A 25,565-nucleotide genomic window follows, 5' to 3' on the forward strand; every position below is an offset into this window, starting at 1 on the left:
GAATATGTTAGGAGAAAATCCACAAACGATTAGGGAAAACATGGAAATTTTACTTGAAGTAGGTTTGGAAGTAAATACCGAAAAGACAAAGTATATGATTATGTCTCATGACGAGAATATTGTACGAAATGGAAATATAAAAATTGGAGATTTATCCTTCGAAGAGGTGGAAAAATTCAAATACCTTGGAGCAACAGTAACAAATATAAATGATACTCGGGAGGAAATTAAACGCAGAATAAATATGGGAAATGCCTGTTATTATTCGGTTGAAAAGCTTTTATCATCCAGTCTGCTGTCAAAAAATCTGAAAGTTAGAATTTATAAAGCAGATATATTACCGGTTGTTCTGTATGGCTGTGAAGCTTGGACTCTCACTTTGAGAGAGGAACAGAGATTAAGAGTGTTTGAGAATAAGGTTTTTAGGAAAATATTTGGGGCTAAGAGGAATGAAGTTACAGGAGAATGGAGAAAGTTACACAACACAGAACTGCACGCATTGTATTCTTCACCTGACGTAATTAGGAACATTAAATCGAGACGTTTGAGATGGGCAGGGCATGCAGCACGTATGGGCGAATCCAGAAATGCATATAGAGTGTTAGTTGGGAGGCCGGAGGGAAAAAGATCTTTAGGGAGGCCGAGACGTAGATGGTAGGATAATATTAAAATGGATTTGAGGGAGGTGGGATATGATGATAGAGATTGGATTAATCTTGCGCAGGATAGGGGCCGATGGCGGGCTTATGTGAGGGCGGCAATGAACCTGTTGGTTCCTTGAAAGCCATTTGTAAGTAAGTAAGATGAGATACAAAGTTTGGTCACCTTCTATTACTAAACTTTAATGGAAATAATTTAAAAATTATCTTTGTTACTCCAGTAATATGTAATTTGTTTAGAAGTAAATTATGATTGATAGTGTCAAAAGCTGTAATTTCTGTTTCACATTCTTATCTCCCCCCCCCCTCTCCCTCTGTATGTAAAGCTGGATATATTTAAGTTGAATTCATTCACAATCCCCCCCTCATGACCCTATTATGGTCGAATGAACTTGACGGACTTATAATTTTTAAATGTCCCTTAAATGTTTTAGCCTAGCACCTGTTACTGCTGCAGCCACAAGGTCGGGTGGTGCATGGCAAGGTAAGAGCTCTAGTAGAGCCGTAATCCACCAGAGAGCGCTGGTATCGTCGTCCTAGTTGGCTGCACTGGCGGGTTACCAGTCACAGTTGTGCGTGGTGCAGTGAGTGATACAGTGTAGACATGACCATCTCATACTCTGCCGAAGTAGCGAACTGTAGCAGTTTCGGATGTTTTTGGAGGATACTGTGCAAGTAAGTACATAAAACACTTCAGTGTCTACTTGCCAGGGGCTTGAACCGGAGACCTCGCCACTTAACAGCTGTTGGAAGTGCCAAAATATCATCGCAGTGCCATCTGATTGAGTGAAAACCGCGATTTCTTAATAATAATTTAACATTTTTTTCAGGGTGTTATAAAACAGCGATTTTATTACATATTAGGTGTTGTGTAAAATCGATTTTCATCGTGATTTATTAATTTTCTCCTGCTTTTATAATATTTCTTTTCGTATGTAATAAGCTTGCGTTACAACAATTAGGAAATTCTTACGTCTTCAGCAGCAATGCGATTACAGCGACGTTATTCGATTGTCGCAGAAATAACAAATGACTCCGAGAATGTGGTCCTGGCTGCGTGGAAACGTAAAGATTTGTGTTGCATCTGTACCCACTCCAGATTCTTAAGAATAATGTATATCAGTGTATGCCATTATCTTTAATTTCTGCTTTAAAATCATTAAAGAATAGAAGTGATTGTCTTTGTTTTCGCAATATTATACTTATCTGATAATCTTGCTGTACAACAATTACTATATTTCGGGAAATCTGGCGTTGTTGCAACAGAGCGATCTCAGCGACGCTATTCGACTGTCGTTTGTCAGAGAAATAACAGCTCGCTCCGAGAATGTAGTTCATTTCGTTGAGGTTTCTGCAAAGAAGCAAACCTGTCTGCATTGACTCACATAAACTGTTGTTATGTTTGGAGTTATTTCCAGCCGTTATCTTTGTAGATATTGTGTGTGTCATCTTTGTAGCTACTATTTTGAAGACATTGCGAGCTGTAAAGGTCGTTTACTTCTTGTATCCATTAATTGCCTTTCAATTTTTTTTTCGAGGTAAGGAACTAAATCCGTTGTGCCCCGTGCAAGCAATTCTGTGTCCTTACGCTTTCAACAAGCCTGTAGTAGTGGAAATGAATGTGTGTGAACTTTAAGGTTCTTGCTTAAATCCAGATGTCGACTGAATTCTTCCCGAGTGATGCAAACTGCCCAGATATTTAATAGTGATGTTTTCGTGGGAACATAAGCGGATCTTCCGTGAAGTGAACAAGGAAGGGGATCGTCTAGGGGCGCACACTGAACCCTGTACATAGAAGAAATTGTATGTTAAATCATCATAAATGAGTCTAAGTGCTTGGAAATCAATTCAAAACTTGTAAGAATGACGTTAAAATAAAAATGCGGACAAAAATAACATTAAAAATATGAAAATACGACACGAAAAAGTCTCCTAAATAACGGAAAGAGAACGCAATATAAAAGACGTTGTATGCGTAATAAAGTCAGAGATGATTATACCTGGCTTTCATTTAAAATTTCCCAATCTAAACGTAATTTATTTAAATTAAATTTATTTTAAACAAAACTCACGTCAATTTATATTAATGAGGAAGTTTAAGACCGGTGTTAATTGCATTTTAGGTTTCATCCCGTCAACCTCACTCCCTTTCAAATTTCAACTGTCATAACCTATATTATAGTACTTAATTTTGAAAGAGTATTCAATTGTTTTTACATATCATTCATTTGTTCTCACATATATTTTGTTTTCTATCGTCGCTTGGCAACCTGGATTGTTGTTATTATTGATTAGGGCTCAAGAGAATAAAATTACAGGTTATTTCAGCTAGTAACACAAACTACTAATATAAAGGAATATTATGGTTGTGTATTATTCTTTAAAAAATTTAAATTGGAAATTTGAATTTAGGAAATTATCAAAAATAAGCTGTTTTCATCCTACAACCAACTGACAGTAACAAGCTAACAACAATCCAGGTTGCCAGGCGACGATAGAAAACAAGAGATGTGAGAACAAATGAATGAGATGTTTAATACTATTTCAAATTTAAGTATCGGAAAATGGGGGTGCTATTTGAAATTTCAAAGGGTAAAGGAGGGATTAGAGGGTGAAACGTAAAATGTAATTAATACAGATTTTAAACGTCCCTCTCGATATGTGTATTGACTTGTTTTTTTGTATAAATTAAATTTAATTGAAATAAATAGTTATTTACACTGGGGAAATTTGAAATTAAAGTCCGGTATATTTAGACTTTGCAATAAAATTAAAATTTACCGCCTTGTTGCAAAAAAAAAAAAAAAAAGAACAAAAAACAAATTATTACATAGGAAGGAAACTTGTTCCATTCCGATAAGGATGATTTTCGCGGTTTAGTTGAAAATTTTCTTGTATTTTAAGGCACGAGAAGGGAATACGACAACGCTGACAATGCCAGAAAATCCCACAGATAATATTTTTGCAATAATATTCATCTTTATAAAAGAAATGGTGAAAAATAGTGACAGTCGATGTAGTCTGTTCATAAAAAAAGTAGTCTCTTTCTAAAGAAATAGGTGATCAAATTAAAAACAATTACGTTATAAAACCCATAACGCCTCCAAATAAGCTGATTATCGCTTATAAAGGTGTAACTGTGTAAAATTGTCAACTTCAAAAATTAGTTGCAAATGTATCGCTAAAATTGGAATATCTGGAATTTTCGAGTGAAGTGCTTTGTGTGGAATTATATGGGACAGAAGCATGAGTATTACGACGAAGTGAAGAGATACGATTAGAAGTGTTTGAAATGTGGATATGGAGAAGAATGGAGCGTGTGAAATGGACAGACAGAATAAGAAATGAAGCTGTACTAGAAATAGTGGATGAAGAAAGAATTGTGCTAAAAATCAGTAGCGGCTCATGGTTTTAAAATTGAGGAAGGCTCTAGGAATTTATTGTATTCCATAAATCTTAAATTAGCATTCAAGCTTTGACATGTGAAACAAGTCAAAATTTTACAAGATTACAATTTTTTTTGGAGAGATGAAGTGAGGTCGAGGATTCGCCATAGATTACCAGGCATTTGCTTTATGGTTGGGGAAAACCTCGGAAAAAATCCAACCAGGTAATCAGCCCAAACGGGGATCTAACCCAAGCCCGAGCGCAGCTCCGGATCAGCAGGCCAGTGAGTCTGCCGACTGAGTTACGTTGGTGGCTCTACTAAAAATATACAGTACATAGCAAATTAGGTAATTTAATTTACAAACCTAAACAATTATTGATCAGTTCAGCTACAATAGTAATATACGTTACAAGAGCGGTATGTTGACGTTTTCATGGTCGAGGAAAAGATTGAAAAAGCGAAACGTAGTTGAGCTTTTTTAATTTCCGAGAACATGAAAACAAACATACCGCTCGTGTATAGTACATTATTTTGTGCGAAGATCGTTTATTACATACCTGAAAGACGAATTTCTAATTAGTTGCAATGAAATCTCCATGTTGATTTCTGTTTAATGACGGCAACTTCGGAAAACCAAAATATCTTTCTTCAACATTGTTGCTATAAAATGTTTTCTATGTTTACTATACTCCAGCAGGCCGTGATATAGGCCTACGTCTGTCTTTTTTTTCCCCCAGTCTATAAATGCGAACTTAAAATAAACGGTAAGGTCATGTAATGATTTATTTTTCATTTTAATATTTTAACAATATTATTTGTATAACATATTGCAGTAATAACATCGGCATCTGGAATCTTGTTGATTTTTTCACGGCTTCCTTAATGTTACTTGTATGAGGAATGCAATAAGTTTCGTGGAGTAGTAGACTTTACTTAATTTTTGCAAATATTTAAAAACAATAATTAACATTGCAATTTAGGTGAAATTGCAGTGGTAAGTTTCCAATTTATAATTATTACTATGTTAAACGTCTCTAAAAATAATATGTTAGAAGCCTAAAGCAGTAAAATGAATGTCGCGCTTAAGCGGTAAGAAGAGGGAAATTGTTATGTGTGTTACGTTGGGAATACTGAATGTGGTATTTCACACTTACCGCGTATTGGTTCTGTGCGGAAAACAAGCAAATACGCACGATCTCGCACAAAAATATAATACATAGCAAGTAAATTAGTTCAATTGAAAAGCATAAAAGATTTAGTCAGTTGAGATACAAAAATTGATAATATTGGTACATACCATACAGATTACTTCAATTTACAGCATATAGGTACACGGGGCTGTAAAAGAATACCGAGTCGAAGTCGCTATCGATTTGAAATATTATCGTGTTACGAGGATTTCGCTGAATGTATGAAATAATAATTATACAAATACATCTGAACTGGCCTGAATTTTTTAAAGAGTTTTATTCCATGCAAAGAAGAAAAGTGTAGTTAAATATTTCAAATAAATTCAATTTTCAGTTACGTATCTGTATTTATAATACAATTAGGCCCTATTTTATATCTATAATAAAATGATACTTCTTTTGTTAATACAATATGAAACGTAACTGGCCGTATATATCGATTGTAACAATGACAACCACCGTGGATAATAAGGAAGGCTGTGGAATACCATATAAACTGCAGTTTCACCATTTTCGTGTAGTAATCTTATTAATGTTGTAAAATAAAAGTATATACATAATTTAAAATCAATTCATATTAAATAATAACTTGAACATGTTATAAAAGTCATATTTATATGCTTTTAAAAACTAATCTCAGAAAAATAGCTTTCCACCTCGCCATGTTTGCTAAAGTCCTCGGAAAACGATATAATTTCGTATCGGCATTTCTTCTGCAGCCAAATGTACAGTTCATCAGTTAAGCTATATAAAAATATGTAATGCATAGTAAACAGATTAATTCAATTTACAAGCATATTTTAGTTGATCTATACAAAATTGTACAATATATATATATATATATATATATATATATATATATAGATTATTCAATTTACAAGCATAAACAATTTCTCAATTATTGTGTAGAAGGTATGAGTATGTAGAAATTTGGTTAATTCTGTTCGAAACTTTTTCTCATGGCCCTTCAAAGCTTCAAGATAATTAGGCAGTGCATTGAAGACTGTAATAGGCCTACGTGAGTAGTGAACACATTTTTTATAATAGCCAAGACTTACAGAGGACAGATTAAGATGTGATTTATGTCTTGTATTAAAATTATGAATGTTTTCATTAGTATTGAAAGTGTGTGAACCTACAAATTCTGAAAGTGTATTATGAGTCGTCAAAATGTGTAACCGGCTAGATAGCCTAATATTTTTGTTGATAATGTGTGTCTAGCGTCAAGAGTTATATTTAACAATCTTTGCTACGATACCACGAGGAGAATAATTATTTTCAAAATTAATATTTACATAATTTATTTACGATATACAGGTTGCAATCCTTGAAGATTCTGTTAACGTGTAGATAAAAATTTTAAACGAAACATGTAAAAACTGTGAGAGAGAGAAAGAAAATGATGTAACTATAAATCCTGCCCATAGTGTTCTGTTACATTGTATGTAAATTACTAAATTAGCTGAAAAATTAAATATTTCTTCTCCTCAAGGGCCCAATACATGATTTTTCCCCGAGGCTTCTTAAAATATAAACCGCCTCTAATTGAGTAGATGCTGTGATGAAGTGTAATATTCTTCCATTGCTTTCTGCGCCACTAAAATTGTTGTGCTAGACTGGTACAAAAATTGTATAATGATGACAGATGAAGGAGGAGACGCGCTCCGTCCATGAGACACGCCGTGCCGAGTTCCCCTGCATCTGAACCCGGATCTCGAGAGCTGGAAGCAGACCCGGCTGCGTTCTGTTCACAGTAAATGGTTCTGTTCTCGCCACGGCTTGCTTGTACAACGGCTTCTGAAGTCTTCAAGTTCCATTCACTCGGATCAGAGCAACTGTTGTTCTGTCTTTATTTCTTTTTGAACGTTTTCATTCCGCTAGCAGGATTTATTCGAAGACGATATCATGGTTTACTTTTTTTTTTACATTCCCGGTTTAAAGAAGACATAGAAATTATTAACAGTGATGCCTTGACGCCTCTTATTCACCCTAATCCTTTCGCTGAGGTGTAAAGTTTTGAACGTCCTCAGCTTCGTAGCTGTATTAATTGGCCTGTGAAGCCTTCAAACTTGAGAAGAGAAATCAGCCGGTTTATCGAAGCGGCGCATAATAGTCCGTGGAAATTGTGAAACTTGGAGTTGACTCCCCTAATTAGTAAGTCTTCGAATTATCTTGATCGACATTTAGCCGCAAATCGTGCATAGGTAATCTGTTAGGGTCCATTTACAAGAATTTACAATAACGTTAATTGTACCAAATACGTAACCGACGCTGTCTAGCGTTTTTTTCCTAAACTGAACACTCGTTTCATTGTTGCAAAAAAAAAAATGAATACGAAATTCGCATCGAGCTTGAAAGTTACATTTTGATCTTAAAACAATAATAATAATAATAGTAATAATAATAATTATTGTTATTATTATTATAGTAATAATAATTTATTTTATTTATTTATTTATAATATTTTATAAATATTTATTTTATTTATAATAATAATAATAATAATAATAATAAATTTATTATTCGTTATATTGGCAAAGGTTATTAAAAATAATAATAATAGTAATAATAATAATAATAATAATAATAAATTTATTATTGTTCGCTATATTGGCAAAGGTTATAATAGTAATAATAATAATAATAATAATAATAATAATAACAATCATAATAATAATAATAATACTTACTCACTGGCTTTTAAGGAACCCGGAGGTTCATTGCCGCCCTCACATAAGCCCGCCATTGGTCCCCATCCTGAGCAAGATTAATCCATTCTCTATCATCATATCCCACCTCCCTCAAATCCATTTTGATATTAACCTCCCACCTACGTCTCGGTCTCCCTAAAGGTCTTTTTCCCTCCGGCCTCCCAACTAACACTCTTTATGCATTTCTGGATTCGCCCATACGTGCTACATGCCCTGCCCATCTGAAAGTCTGGATTTAATGTTCCTAATTATGTCAGGTGAAGAATACAACGCGTGCAGTTCTGTGTTGTGTAACTTTCTCCATTCTCCTGTAACTTCATCTCTCTTAGCCCCAAATATTTTCCTAAACACCTTATTCTCAAACACCCTTAACCTATGTTCCTCTCTCAAAGTGAGAGTATAATAACAATAGTAATAATAATAATAATAATAATAATAATCATAATAATAATAATAATAATAAATTTATTAAGTTATATTGTTCGTTATGTTGGCAAGGGTTTTATATTATCTCTGTTCTAAAATCTCTTGTCTTCACATTCAGTGGCATTTAATGCTCATGTGCGATGTAGGACATTGTTGAATTTCTGCGTCACGTGAGGTTTGTGTAAATGGTGTGGAAATGTAAATGAATGTGAAAATCAGACGTTACGTAGGGATTGTGTGAAAGGATTGCAGCGGATTGTGTGTTCGGAATGGAACGTGGTCAGCATGGAATTGAATTTACTGAGACGGGCTTGCAACGATATCACGGCTAAAATGGCGAGATCATCGGCTCTTCACACCGAGATATTTGCTTCGAATTCTGGACAATTCAAGATGAGGCTTGGCAGCTGGAAGTATTACCGTTTCATCGTCACCTAGTTTATGCGATCTTGTCATATCATAACGGGCGCCATATTAAAATAACCGGATATGCGTACTACAGGATATAGAACCTAGTTTCAAATTCTGGAAAGCCGTAAGATGAATGTTGTAGTTGAAGGTTATACGATACATTGAAGTTTCTGTAGGATGTTATTCTTTCCTCTTCTATCGGTATTAAATGTTCAGCACATTACCACCACTTTGTAGCAACGCCGTATTGTATTTTCGGTCCAGGGAAAATGCTACGAAGTGGCAGGAATGATTGTTTTCGTTAAGACTATTATTTTTCTTGGACTGAAAATACTATAGGTTACTACTACGAAGTAACGGGGGTGAGTTTTTTTTTTTTTTTTCGTAAAAGACGTCTATTTTCTTGGACTGAAAATGCAGTAGAGTGCTACGACGAAGTGGCAGGGGTGAGTTTTCTCGTTTTACGTGAAAGGCGAGTAAAGATACTATAGGATGCTACTACGAATTAGAGGGGTGATTTTTTTTTTTTTCGTAAAAGACTTCTATTTTTCTTGGATTTAAAATAAAATGGAGTGCTACTATGAAGTGACAGGGGTGAGTGTTATTTCTTTTACGTAAAAGGCGAGTATTTTCCCTGGACCAAAATAAAATAGAATGCTGCTACGAAGTGACTGGAATGAGTTTTTATTTTTTCGTAAAAGACTAGTATTTTCCCTGGACCAAAAATACAATAGAATGCTGCTACATAGTAACAGGGGTGAATTTTTTTCGTAAAAGACTAGTATTTTCCCTGAACCAAAAATGCAGTAGAATGCTGCTACATAGTAACAGGAGTGAATTTTTTTCGTAAAGACTTGTATTTTCCCTGGACCAAAAATACAATAGAATACTGCTACATTGTAACAGGGGTGAGTTTTTTTTTCGTAAAAGACTTGTATTTTCCATGGACCAAAAATACAATAGAATGCTGCTACATAGTAACAGGGGTGAGTTTTTTTTTCGTAAAAGATTTGTATTTTCCATGGACCAAAAATACAATAGAATGCTGCTACATAGTAACAGGGGTGAGTTTTTTTCGTAAAAGACTTGTATTTTCCCTGGACCAAAAATACAATAGAATGCTGCTACATAGTAACAGGGGTGAGTTTTTTTTTTTTCGTAAAAGACTTGTATTTTCCCTGGGCCAAAAATACAATAGAATACTGCTACATGCTAACAGGGGTGAATTTTTTTCGTAAAAGACTAGTATTTTCCCTGGGCCAAAAATACAATAAAATGCTGCTACATAGTAACAGGGGTGAGTTTTTTTCGTAAAAGACTTGTATTTTCCCTGGACCAAAAATACAATAGAATGCTGCTACATAGTAACAGGGGTGAGTTTTTTTCGTAAAAGACTTGTATTTTCCCTGGGCCAAAAATACAATAGAATGCTGCTACATAGTAACAGGGGTGAGTTTTTTTTTTCGTAAAAGACTTGTATTTTCCCTGGGCCAAAAATACAATAGAACACTGCTACATAGTAACAGGGGTGAATTTTTTTCGTAAAAGACTAGTATTTTCCCTGGACCAAAAATACAATAGAATACTGCTACATAGTAACAGGGGTGAGTTTTTTTTTTCGTAAAAGACTTGTATTGTCCCTGGACCAAAAATGAAATATGGTGCTACTACGAAGTGACAGGGGTGAGTTTTCTTTTCTTTTTTTTTTTACGTAAAAGGCATTTTCATTGGACAAGAAATACAATACAGCGTTACTACAAAATGCAGAGAGCGAGCGATTTTGTGAAATACGAGTAATGGACAAACTTAATTCCCTGAAAACCAAAAGAACTTAAGTTTGTCCTTCGAAAAAATTCCTTCATTTTTGTAGGGTTTACAATAATTCTGTTAACATGAAGTGTATAGGATTTTAGTTTGAATAAAATAAACGTAGGCCTACTAAGTATTCTTAAATTAGGAATATTTCTTCTACAACGTTTATTACGTACTTTCTGGATACTTCGGTTAAATAATTACCCGTGTTATCATATTCCTTAATGTAGAGGTGAATTTCACTCTCCATATATGAATTTGTACAAAACAGCATAGGACTTTTAATTAAGCTAGAATAGTACACTAGCCAAGTGAAAGGAAATCTACGAAAAACGAAAACTTGTTTTATATCATATCAATGGACATATTCTACATTGAGCCGTACAGAATATTAGCTTATTTATCTATACTTATAATAAATCTGTAGCCGAAATTTTTCTGGTAATTTTCCATTTTCCAAAAATAATTGGTCCTAACATATATAATTAACCCCCTGAAACCGAAAATCATTTTTTTTAAATGTTTGTATGTCTGTCTGTACGTTTGTTACCTTTTCACGCGATAATGGCTGAACGGATTTTGATGAAAATTAGAATATAAATTAAGTTCGTTGTAACTTAGATTTCAGGCTATACGGCATTCAAAATACTTTATTTAAAAGGGGGGTTATAAGGAGGCCTGAATTAAATAAATCGAAATATCTCGCTTATTATTGATTTTTGTGAAAAAGTTACATAACAAAAGTTTCTTCAAAAATGATTTCTGATAAGTTTTATTCTTTGAAAAATTTTGATAGGACTGATATTTAATGAGATAAATGAGTTTTAAAATTAAAATAACTGCCATCTAAGGCGGTGTATTGAAATAAAAAACAAATGACTTCGTCTATAAGGGGCCTTGGACACAACAATCGAAAGCTATGAAACATAGCCTACAGACAATGTTTCTGTGTTTGTATGAAGTAATATCGGAAGCTAAATTAACCGATTTGTATAATTAATTATTATTTCATCATTGGAAAGTGTAGTTTCTCTGGATGGACATAATGCTATAATGTTATTACAGTAACTTGTGAGTGAATTGAGGACAGGTAAGATTAAAATAGCTTCTTATGCACAGAAAACTTGATAGGTTTTTCTGTATATTCATTTCCTGTATTTCTTATAATAATGTTTATGAACATATTCATTTTTATCTCAGAGAATTAACGGACAACGAGAGTGTATTGATTTAGTATGCAGTAATAGTACGTTAGCTTAGCAATCCATTATTGTATAATTCAAATTTTAACTATGCTCAATTGAATCGTGTTAAAATACATAAAATAGACTATATATGCAATAAATGCAATGCAAAAATATTGGGTAATGAGCCAAGCAGATTATGTTGCGCTGTTGTAAAAGTTGTTCCTCCTGAGATTCAAGAGCTCCCACAGCAAATTAAAAACTTTCTAATTCGAGTACATCCGTTATCAACACACTTTTTATATAATATAATATAATATAATGCAATATAATATAATATAATGCAATATAATATAATGCAATATAATATAATATAATATAATATAATATAATATAATATAATATAATATAATGCAATATAATGTAATGTAATATAATATAATATAATATAATATAATATAATATAATATAATATAATATAATATAATATAATATAATATAATATAATATAATATAACTTAAGTTATTTGAAGGTTTCAGAACCATAGTGGGCCAAACGCCATTTACTGAATACGTAGAAAACAAGGGTTAAAATTAAGTTATTACCATAATTCAATGGAAACCTATAACAAGTAAAATAAAGTATACACATTAAATCTAAATGATGTCAATCTTCATTAAACTATGGTTGCATTAAGAAACATGTTAAAGGAATTGTCATTGCACCAAATGAGTGTCTCTGGACCAAAATTATAGCATTTTAATTATTTAAATACAACTTAAATTAAGTAACATATTAAACGATTTATCCTTCTATCAAACACGAATGTTCCCTGATCAAATGTCCTATTTTAATTATGTAATTACTTTATATTTATTTGTAATGGGTGCAGCGGAGCGCACGGGTGCGGCTAGTAAAAAATAAAATACCCGCTGAACTTGACTACATTTTTAAAATACTCACTACAACACGAAAAAAATTTGTAATCGTAATAATATGAACAAAACAGCTGATAAACACACCGGAAAAAGAGATATTAGTACACCATTTTGGTTCCACCGTTTTCAAGCTTATGGCCCAAGGTTAGGCCGTATGTAAATAGTCTGCAGACATGACCCACTCTGTGTAGGCCTAACTATGGATTCAGCCGATCCATTGAGTGTATTGTTTTTCCAATGAGCCACCTTACTTGCTGTAATATGGTATTTTGCCTTCATGTTCGTGTATAATTTAAGAGTACGTTTTAGCGTGGATGCTCACAATTTCAAACCAATTTGTGAAGGGTCCCACATATTACGAAGAGAAATTACAGTCAACAAATTTTATGCTTCGGAGATTTTTTAATAGTGTTTTGTAACTATAAAGGTTGCAGTATTTGTTGAGCGTGAATAAAATGGTTTCATAATGATAATGGAGCAGTTCTTACATTTATAATGAAAGAAAAAAGTCAGAATTGTTTGTACGTCATGAAGTTGAAAGTTTCTTCCCCACTCTCTTCTTGTTAAGAAGCCTTCGGATAACAGACTACCAGCCAGATATTCTTTGGACAAGTTCCGTGAAAATCATCCACCGAAGAGACGTCCTTTCACAGGCTTTCAAGTCGGACGTTCTACAGTTTCTCGTGTGAAGTTACGTAATCATATTATGCAGCGTTTGTCAAACTGTGGTTCGTAGGCCGCTATCGCTCAGAGAAAAAAATGTTCCATACTGATAAAGATAGTATTAACTAAAATGTGAGAAACGTTTGGGGAATGGATAGAAGACCAAAAACAAGCAATGTAAATATACAGGGTTAGTTAAAAGTCCCGCACCACCTAAATAACTTTTGATTCATACGGTTGTGACAGGAAACTTGGTATGTGAGCATAACCATATACTAAGAACTCAATAATGGTATTACCGAGTTTTTTCTACTTCCGGTTTATTTTAAATGGAACACCCAATATATTATTTTATTTTTGAAGAGTGCTCACTAAGAGCTTTTCAAAAATTACCCACACTTTATACTTCTGTACAAATTCAGTGTTACTACAGAAAAGTGTATCGAATATTAAAATAATAAATGCACCACCTAAATAACTTTTGAATCATACGGTTCATTGATACTCAAGTTACCGGAAGTAACTCAAATTCTCTTATTTTAAATGGAACACCCAATATATATTTTTATTTTTGAACAGTGCTCATTAAAAACTTTTCAAAAAGTACCCACACTCGATACTTCTGTACAAATTCAGTGTTGCTAAGTCAAGAAAACAGAAAAGTGTATCGAATATTAAAATAATAAAATACTCCTTCCTTAACAAAAACAAAACAAAGCTAGCTCACCTTCTAAATTATGTGTTCAAATTGGTAGCCCTCAGCTGCTTTACAATGAGTCACTCGATCATAGAAACAATTTAAGGAATGATTTAACCAGGCTTGAGGAATATCTTGCACCACTTCCATTTTTATTTAGCAACACTGAATTTGTACAGAAGTATCAAGTGTGGGTACTTTTTGAAAAGCTCTTAATGAGCACTATTCAAAAATAAAAGTATATATTGGGTGTTCCATTTAAAATAAGAGAGTTGGAGTTACTTCCGGTTAAACCGGAAGTAGAAAAAATTCGGTAATGCCATTATTGAGTTCTTAGTATATGGTTATCCTCACATACCAAGTTTCATATCACTGAACCGTATGCTTCAAAAGTTATTTAGGTGGTGCGGGACTTTTAACTAACCCTGTATAGTCGATTTCCCTTTGTTTTATAATTAAAAGTGCTTTTTAGTTCATTATGTTTGCTTATTATAACTCTATTTTTACAGTCTTATTTAGAAAGTCCATACGTCATAAATTCATACTTCGGAGACATCTAAAAACAGTAGTGTATATTTCGTCTACAGCTGTGGAGTAGCGGTTAGCATGCCTGACCGTCCAACGAGCGGACTCGGGTTCAAATTCTAGTTGGGCAAATTAACTTGTCGAGGTTTTTTTTTTATGGTATTTCATTAACATCCCCCATAATGATAAGTGATAACTCTTAAATGGATGTGAATAATAAATAGCATAGGGCTTACAAATTACGTTTCCCCCTCCTCTACTGTGGCTGTTAGGATACAATGTCTTGCTGTTACGTGTATACAAGTGTCGGATTTACTTTTATCTTGTGGCATTTTGAAGTCCACAGTTCAGGAGCTGCACTTGATGTGAGTGGTGAAAGTCTGTGAATGATCCATCCGGTAATACTAGCATACCATATGCTCGACGCCGTATGACGCCCTGCACGTTGTTTGTAATTTCACTGAAAACACCGTAATTGTTTTGTAATCACCTGTCCTGTGTGCAGATGTGAGTTGGGGCAGTTGTCTTGGTCTAAAATGGTGCATATTCAACTTGAACTCAATCTTACAGGTAGAAATGTAATAATAATAATAATAATACTTACAAATAACTTTTAAGTAACCCGGAGGTTCATTGCCGCCCTCACATAAGCCCGCCATTTGTCTCTATCCTGAGCAAAATTAATCCAGTCTCTATAATCATACCCCATCTCCCTCAAATACATTTTAATATTATACTCCCATCTACGTCTCGGCCTCCCCAAAGGTTTTTTTCCCCTCCGACCTCCCAACTAACACTATATATGCATTTCTGGATTCGCCCATACGTGCTACATGCCCTGCCCATCTCAAACGTCTGGATTAAATGTTCCTAATTATGTCAGGTGAAGAATACAATGCGTGCAGTTCTGTGTTGTGTAACTTTCTCCATTCTCCTGTAACTTCATCCCTCTTAGCCCCAAATATTTTCCTAAGAACCGTATTCTCAAACACTCTTAATCTCTGTTCCTCTCTCAAAGTGAGAGTCCAAGTTTCACAACCATACAGAACAACCGGTAATATAACTGTTTTATAAATTCTAACTTTCAGATTTTTTGACAACAGACTGGATTATAAAAGTTTCTCAACCGAATAATAACAGGCATTTCCATATTTATTGTGTGTTTAATTTCTTCCCGAGTGTCATTTATATTTGTTACTGTTGCTCCAAGATATTTGAATTTTTCAAAGGATAAATTTCCAATTTTTATATTTCCATTTCGTACAATATTCTGGTCACGAGAAATAATCATACACTTTGTCTTCTCGGGATTTACTTCCAAACGTATTTCTTTACTTGTTTCAAGTGAAATTCTCGTGTTTGTAATAATAATGATGATGATAATAATAATAATAATAATAATAATAATAATAATAATAATAATAATAATTTATTTAACCTGGCAGAGTTAAGACCATACGGCCTTCTCTAACATTCAACCAGGAGTAAAATTGCGTTACAAAAAACACTATAAATTTACAAAGTACACTACAATTTTCCACACAAAACTGAGTAAGATAATAAGAATAAAATGTAAACAACAAGTAAGTATAAATCAGACATAATATATAACATACAGAAAGAAAGGAAAAAGCATAATAAAATGTGAACAGCAGGTCAAAATAAATGAGTCATACAAAGTATAAAAAATAAGAATTATTGATAATAATAAAATAATAATAATGATAAAAAATAAGAATAGTAATAATAATAATAATAATACTACTAATAGTAGTAATAAAATAGTGCAATACTAAACATACAACGAATACAATATTTTTAAGTTACACACAGTAAGGAAAATTATGATTATATATAGCTCAACTTATCACATTATAGATATACCATTATCGGAAAATATGAAAACAAAAATATAAAATAAGTTAAATATCACCAGAACATAAAAAAATGTGAATACGTGGAAACATGCAATACAACACTATATATATATATATATATATATATATATATATATATATATATATATATATATATATTTCACGGAAAGGAGTAAAAAAACGAGCAAAATTGTGTGGTATGTTTTTGTTAGAAATATCTCAAAGAATAACACCTTGAAATTAATGACATTACTTACCGTTCACCCTGTATATGTGGGCAGAAGACTGGCGAGTTGGAACAAAATATGTATAAAAATGTCACCATCATTACTGATATTAAACTCAGAATATCGGAATGTCTGGCAAGCTTGTTCAGAATGAATAATAATAGAATTCCAATAACCATTTCAAAAAGGAATTAGAGCATTTGATGTTTAAAGTAGTAACCTAACTTATTAAAAGTAGGCTTTATGAAGCGAACTGTAGCGGCCACATATCCTTATTGGATCAATGTTGGAATTAACGAACAGAAAAATGGAGGCGGCAGAAGGAGACAAAATTGTCAGTATCGAAAATCTTGAGCAGGCTGGTCACCCCTGCCACACCTTTGCTCGCCGTAGGAAGAGTCTGGGTCGTTGGTATGTTACGAGTTTGCATTGTCCCCGTTCGAGTCGGTGGGAAGAACTCGGGACAGGTCGCGTCGGCAAGCTAGGGAACAGCTGAGTTGAAGGGAAGGCAGAATCTCTGTGATGTAGAACGGGGCAAAGCGCCTTCGTGTATGAACGTGACTCTGTCAAATAAGTGCAAACCATTCTGTACACACTTTCTAAGCCTACCGTATTTTTTTTTCCACCAAGAAACCGGGACACATTGATAATTGTCGTTCCCTGCTTTCTAACGAGCTAAAAATAACGATACTGATACTCCACGTGGTTTTCAGAAAAGCGTAACGTTTACCATACTCGGTAATGAGTTCTGAAATAATATTCTACAGATAGTAACAGTATATTCGTACTATAAAAAAGAGTAATTAGAATAATAGTAGGTGTCAAATCTAGGGTATATGATTCTCTCTCGTGACGAGAATATTGTACGAAATGGACATATAGAAATTTGAAATTTATCTTTTGAAGAGGTGGGAAAATTCAAATATCTTGGAGCAACAGTAACAAATATCAATCGGGAGCAAATTAAACACAGAATAAATATGGGAAATGTGTGTTATTATTCAGTTGAGAAGCTTTTCTCATCTAGTCTGTTGTCAAAAAATCTGAAAATTAGTATTTATAAAACAGTTATATTACCGGTTAATTAAAATGTGTCTCAGTGAAACATACAGCAGAATTCGTATAGGTCAGTTTCTGTCAGATGCGTTTCCAATTCACTGTGGGCTAAAGTAAGGAGATGCACTATCACCTTTACTTTTTAACTTTGCTCTAGAGTATGCCATTAGGAAAGTCCAGGATAACAGAGAGGGTTTGGAATTGAACGGTTTACATCAGCTGCTTGTCTGTGCGGATGACGTGAATATGATAGGAGAAAATTCACAAACGATTAGGGAAAAAAAGGGAATTTTACTAGAAGCAAGTAAAGAGATAGGTTTGGAAGTAAATCCCGAAAAGACAAAGTATATGATTATGTCTCGTGACGAGAATATTGTACGAAATGGAAACATATAAATTGGAAATTTATCTTTTGAAGAGGTGGAGAAGTTCAAATATCTTGGAACAACAGTAACAAATATAAATGACACTCGGGAGGAAATTAAACACAGAATAAATATGGGAAATGTCTGTTATTATTCGGTTGAGAAGTTTTTATCATCCAGTCTGCTGTCAAAAAATCTGAAAGTTAGAATTTATAAAACAGTTATATTACCGGTTGTTCTGTATGGTTGTGAAACTTGGACTCTCACTCTGAGAGAGGAACATAGGTTAAGGGTGTTTGAGAATAAGGTGCTTAGGAAAATATTTGGGGCTAAGAGGGATGAAGTTACAGGATAATGGAGAAAGTTACACAACGCAGAACTGCACGCATTGTATTCTTCACCTGACATAATTAGGAATATTAAATCTAGACGTTTGAGATGGGCAGGGCATGTAGCACGTATGGGCGAATCCAGAAATGCATATAGAGTGCTAGTTGGAATGCAGGAGGGAAAAAGACCTTTAGGGAGGACGAGACGTAGATGGGAAGATAATATTAAAATGGATTTGAGGGAGGTGGGATTTGATTATCGAGAATGGATTAATCTTGCTCAGGATAGGGACTAATGGCGGGCTTATGTGAGGGCGGCAATGAACCTCCGGGTTCCTTAAAAACCAGTAAGTAAGTATCAAATCTAGAGAATCCTGTAGGATTGAAGAAAAATTACAAATAATACCCATGGCTGGACTTATAATCCTGTCAACCGGGATCGATCCCCGTTGTACCCCCGATTTATAACTCGTTGTGCAAGCCCACAGGGATTTTCTCCTGGAAGCTCCTGTACCCTTGTGACATCCCAAAAAATCTCCGTCATCTCATCGTGGATGTAGCGTAGACCAGTCTCCTATGTCGCACCCTGGGCAACGACTCTGTCAGTAAATTGGTCTACACAGCTGGCTTCATATGGGTAATTGACGTAAGTCAAGTACCCGCCATTGGTTAAAAAAATACCCATGGCTTGTCAGTATATATATATATATTTTTTTTCATTAATAAACTTCCTCGTATGTAATCGTGAAAACTTTGTAACTAATTCAACAGTTCATAGCATAAATACACGTCAAAAATGACTTTCATACTCCATCGGCAAGTCTATCGTGCTATCAAAAAGGAGTGCGTTATATGTCAGTAAAAATTTTTAATAGCCTCCCTATGGATATAAAAAATCAAATTCAAAACATAAGATTATTTAGGGCAAAATTAAAGAAGTACCTAATTTCTCACGCCTTCTATTCTGTAGGTGAATTCATGACATTCAATATCGCTTCATGAATATTTCTGTCTTGTATTAAGTATCGATACTAACCCCTTGTGTTGAACAGGGACATCATTTTATTTTTACTAACATTTCTAATATTAACCTGGCTATACCTTTGGATTAACGGTCGAGAACCGGAAACACCGTTTGCTACCCCATTTCCACGACTAGAGTTCGATGATACTGGCGTAAAATACAAACAAATCACTTTACTAGGTATAGGAGGGAAGAAAAGTAGTTCATCCATTTACGTAAACTAGGAAATATCTCGATTTTGAGTTTGATAATTTTCATTAGGTTTCTCTTTAATCAAAATACAGTACAGTATTAACAATGAGTGTTTTTACTCACGAACTGAGTTATCCATGCGGACGTATTCATTATGCAGTGTATATTATACTGTCTACAGCACATTAGCGTACAATATAGAGAATGAAGTTAAATTGAAAAATAATCATAATATGGATATTTAAACACATTTTTCAAAATGGTGGCCGTTCATTTCGATACAGGCTTCAGTTCTAATGTGCATATTATCGTACTATAGACTATTGTACCTAACCCCAATTACCAGTTTCGTCCTTCGTACTAGTAACTCATGTTGAAATAATTCTGTACCTACTCTATAAAAGAGTACCTTACGTACTGTAAATTCAATCTTCACTTCTGCCCGACCCGGACAGATAAAATTACTCAGACATGCTATCTACTGTCCGTCCAAGTGGTTATGTCGCAGGATCGTAGAAAAGAAGGAAATCACGTGACAGTTAATTACTTAACGTGGCCTTTTTATTTAAATTATTTTAAACAGTTTTATAATATTACGTAGACGTCCAATTCCTAACAGAAATTAATGTTTTCAGAAAAGAGCTAAGACAGTCCAGCCACTAGCCTTTACAGAGGGGCGAGCAGAAGTGGGTGGGGGAAACCGTGATGTGACGTAGGCAAACGGACGACAGTACCAGTGCGAAAATATGATTCAATATTGAAAGCTCTTTCGTTACTGGAAAACGCGAACATTTTTATGGAACGTACTATACTCACTAACTTAGTACTGTTTACTACGAGTATATGCGGCCTTGGTTCTGTGTGGAGGACAGTTGGAACTTCATTAGTAGAAGGGGTGGAACTGAAGTACATTAAAAAACTCGGGTACAATAAAAATTGAAGTGACTTTAATTTAACATTCGACGATTACCTTAAACTTACAATACATAATAACAACTTCAGTATTCTATAGATAATATTACAAACTTACAAAAGTTTAACAGGCTTACAAAACGCCAGCCATAAACAACACAGTTTTATCTACGAGACAACATGGCAGTTCTTATGAAACTGGTGTCTGAAATGACGTTTTACTTTACGAGATCTTTAGTTATAGGCACGAGTCATAAAACCACAAAAGGAGTTAAGTCCTTTTAGACAAGTATTGTATACATGATTTTATATACTTTTAACTTACCGGTAAAGGAGAAGTAAGAAAGAAACTTGGAGACAATGTTACAACTTTTATTTCGACTGCTTCCTTTATTACAAAGTTTCCAAAACGGCAAAGCTTACAGAAATATGAATAGGAAATGACGAAATTACTACAATTGCCGGTTAACAGTGTAAAGGAATCGAAAGACGTCCTCGTGCGAAACTTATAGGCCTACATGAAAAAGTTATATCTAATAATAACCCCAAAATAACACAAAATATGACATAAATATGTCTTTAAATTAAATGCTACATCGGTGATATCTAAATCGATTTCAACTGTTCACATGTCTTGTTTCCATAGCTACAAGTAGGTCTTATTTTGTTTTTAACCGTTTTATTTGCCACATTAAAATTTAGTGAATGAGCGATTAAGTTGGTTCAGACGGTAGCTTTTGAGACTTGCATTCAGTAGACCCCCGGTTCAAACCCCGTGGTCGGCAATCTGACTGGGGTTTTTCGTGGTTTTCCTCAGTCACGAAGGAGAATTCCAGATTGTAATTTTACATACCATGATTAATCACCGCCTCAATCACCAATATCATAAACATTAATCAAAATCTAAAATCAGTTACATGAACACAAGCCATCTCTGCAACACTCAATAGAAACAGGAACTCAACAATAGTAAAAAAGAAAAAGGCCTAGTGGTAGGGTAAAGGGTGGTAATATTGTGATACGAGTAATATTGCGATAGTTCTTTTTGAGAATTTATTACAATTTTACTGAGAGAGAGGAAGATCGGGTTTTGTGCAGAATCTTGTTCACGAACATGCCCTGAATACGTTGATACAAAAGACCGATATTTCTTTCGCTCAGTAAAATTGTAATAAATTCTCAAAAAGAAGTATCACAATATTACTCATATCTCAATGTTACCAACCTTTACCCTATACCCACAGATCATAAACAAGCGATATGACCACAGATGTGAAAGCGTCTATAAATAAACTAAAAAAAAATACTACGTAACAAATACGTCCTTTACCTACCATAAGCTATTCAGTAAAGTCTTTAAGTTCAGATAATGTGAAAATAATTGTTATGTATGGGAGTGCAAGGAAACCTTTATTGGCGAGAAAGTCTGTAAGTATATTTTTTGTAGCGTTAGTATTTTGTTCTTTACTTCCCAAAAATCAGGAAGTTGTTTTATTTGACAGTTGTTTAAGAAATCCTAGAACTTGGAAGAGTGACGATTATATATATATTTTTTATATTCAGCTATTAAAACTTTAATAAATGTGACCAAGCCTTCGTGTTATAATACGAAGGCTGGTAATTATCAGCTGTTAAAACTTTAATAAACGTGACCAAGCCTTCGGACTCATACCCGTCAGCCAGGTTGGCTACAATGACGACGCAATAAAACCGAAAGCTGAACGAAATTTTGATGACTGTTAGCATAGGCCTATTCTTATGCCAATGTATAATAAATTGATTATTGAATGTGTGCAAAGAAAACGTTTTATTTTTTACTTTGTTTCACTATAATTTTATTTACTCTTTTTATGAATTTTGAAACGTCTTATAAGCCGGAATTGTAGTTTAGAAGTAATTAGACAATAGATCCAAATCAGATTTAACAATTTTTGGTAAACACAGTCACTTATCATGTAATATCCAAACAGTTCCTAACACTATATTTCTATTATATATTCTTTTAACCAAAACTGCCAAATTTGCTACACTGATGACTAGAGAAGGGAAAAATACAAAATTTCGTATCCTATATTATTCCTCTTGCGGTATGGGTACAAGGATTTTTCACAAGTGTAAAACGCAATTAATGCCAATTAACTTCATATTTCGTAATATTTTCATATTTAATAAATTTGTCATATTTTTTTAATATCTTGCGCATTTTTTTTCACTCCGTCAATATTTCTGTAACGACTACTGAACCGGGTTTTCCATATAGTACAAGGAAATCACAGAAAATGTTCTCTAGGGCATACATTTGAAAAACCCAAGCCACCCATTCCACTAACAATCCTGGATACCTAAGGGCAAGTGAAATCTTCAAGTTTCTCTTGAAAGTTATTTAACTCACAGCGTCAATGAACTCGAAAACCAAAACAGTTTAAGCGATTCCTATGCCAATTTTGTTTATTCTTTCGAATCTACTGAAAGTCTTTTCAGTGTTGCCATGTCTGCTTGTAGAGCGTGTAAATTAATGTTTTAAACGGATTTCGATCATCCTTTTTGTAACTTAATGGTTTTCCATTTTATAAAGCAATATTAACTGACAAAAGATGTAGTATTTTGCCAGAAAATATACAAATGTTACTTGTGTTGTTTTTCAGCTGTGTTCAGCTCAACCAATGTAAGAATTTTTTGTTCTCTTCAATGTACAAAATTGAGCTAAAATCTAGTTCTTGCATTTAAATAAGGATTTGATAATGCTGACAAGTTGTTTAATTAATTAATTCATTCATTCACTCATCCATTCATTCAGTATTCCGCCCTGGGGCAAATCTTTCACTGCAAACCCAGCATTCTTCAGTCTTTCTTATTTTCTGCCTTCCTCTTTGTCTTCGCATATGATCCATACATCTTAATGTCGTCTATCATCTGATATCTTCTTTGCCCCGAACTCTTCTCCCGTTCACCATTCCTTCCAGTACATCCTTCAGTAGGCAGTTTCTTCTCAGCCAGTGACCCAACCAATTTCTTGTCCTCTTCCTGATCAGTTTCAGCATCATTCTTTCTTCACCCACTCTTTCCAACACAGCTTCATTTCTTATTCTGTCTGTCCAGTAACGTATAATTGTGCAGATTTATTGTATTTCATTTTGTCGCATATTTAATATAGTAGACAAAATTATTAATCTTTGTAAATATTAATAATTTTTGGTCCTACAGAATATAGGGAATAACGGAATAAGGGAAAAACACTAAACGAGAGGGATTCGATCCCGTGCTGTGGATTGAACTTCGGCGTAGCTCAGTGGTTAGAGCACTTGGTACGTAGAACCAAGAACCTGGGTTCGATCCCCGGCAGCGCAGCGATTTTTTTTCCTCTAATCAAAATAATTAATGTCTAGAAGTGTATTTTGTAAATAATTATGTAAACCTGCTTGAAATTGGTTTCGAAATGAAGATGTTTTAGCATTGAAATATTATTTATTTCATACTTTGCCAAAATTTTTTTCATACTATTCCGGTCTCTACTGATGAGACATCAAAACCTAAGGACATGGAAAAGTTTGACTGTTTAGAATTACTAATCTGGCGGCAATTTCGAGAGTTTTTTTAAATGTATTCTTGAAAATTTTACGTGCTAGACACGTTTTTGAGAATTCATAATAAAGTAAACAATATTTGTAAGAATAGAGCTAGCAATTGATGATAAAGGAATGATGTTTGTAGGGGTGGTGCTAGCAATTACTGTACCTAAAAAATATTAATAAACGATAGTCGTATAAAATGTAAAGAGATAGGTTTGGAAGTAAATCCCGAAAAGACAAAGTATATGATTATGTCTCGTGACGAGAATATTGTACAAAATGGAAATATAAAAATTGGAAATTTATCTTTTGAAGAGGTGGAGAAGTTCAAATATCTTGGAGCAACAGTAACAAATATAAATGATACTCGGGAGGAAATTAAACACAGAATAAATATGGGAAATGCCTGTTATTATTCGGTTGAGAAGCTTTTATCATCCAGTCTGCTGTCAAAAAATGTGAAAGTTAGAATTTATAAAACAGTTATATTACCGGTTCTTCTTTATGGTTGTGAAACTTGGACTCTCACTTTGAGAGAGGAACATAGGTAAAGGGTGTTTGAGAATAAGGTGCTTATGAAAATATTTGGGGCTAAGAGGGATGAAGTTACAGGAGAATGGAGAAAGTTACACAACACAGAACTGCACGCATTGTATTCTTCACCTGACATAATTAGGAATATTAAATCCAGACGTTTGAGATGGGCAGGGCATGTAGCACGTATGGGCGAATCCAGAAATGCATATAGAGTGTTAGTTGGGAGGCCGGAGGGAAAAAGACCTTTAGGGAGGCCGAGACGTAGATGGGAGGATAATATTAAAATGGATTTGAGGGAGGTGGGATATGATGATAGAGACTGGATTGGTCTTGCTCAGGATAGGGACCAATGGCGGGCTTATGTGAGGGCGGCAATGAACCTCCGGGTTCCTTAAAAGCCATTAAGTAAGTAAGTAAGTAGAGATAGCTCTGAGAATTGATAACAAATGAATGAGGTTTCTAAATGTGGCGCTATGAATTACTAAACAGCTGAAGAGCGTTAGTGAAGGAATTATTGCAGACTTAGTAATTATAAACGCGTGCTGTTGTTGGCACATAGTGAACCTCCTTCTACCGCGCCTGTCTGGGCTTATATGACACTCAGAAAGTTATGTTATCTGCCAAAACGATTGACCTAGGAAGGAAAGAATTTGTGATGATGCACGTGGATATCCTTCGCGAGAAAGTGTTTGCGTTGTACAAGAGCGTGCCCGTCTCTGAGACATGCTGTTTGTACACCAAACAAGAACTACGGAGTCGCACGTTGTAGATCGGAAGTTGATCAACAAACGACCACAGAACATCTTCTCCATTTCCGTGGCCTTCTTTACAGCACGTAAAAGTGTAAATATTTTGCTCTCTCATCATGCGTG

The 25,565-nt window shown here is 34.2% G+C and overlaps 1 protein-coding gene across 1 annotated transcript in view; it reads left to right on the forward strand.

Annotated features, from left to right (window-relative positions):
* Nucleotides 1-1,180: 1,180 nt before the first annotated feature.
* The window catches only part of Best2 (bestrophin 2), a 478,470-nt gene continuing 454,085 nt past the window's right edge, over nucleotides 1,181-25,565 (forward strand). Inside the window, exon 1 of the mRNA XM_069829668.1 lies at nucleotides 1,181-1,334. Within this exon, the coding sequence (XP_069685769.1) occupies nucleotides 1,264-1,334 (71 nt within the window). The 5' untranslated portion in view covers nucleotides 1,181-1,263. The remainder of the gene's footprint in view (nucleotides 1,335-25,565) is intronic.

The sequence above is a fragment of the Periplaneta americana genome, chromosome 1 (assembly GCF_040183065.1).
Source record: "Periplaneta americana isolate PAMFEO1 chromosome 1, P.americana_PAMFEO1_priV1, whole genome shotgun sequence".
NCBI classification, from domain to species: Eukaryota; Metazoa; Arthropoda; class Insecta; order Blattodea; family Blattidae; genus Periplaneta; species Periplaneta americana.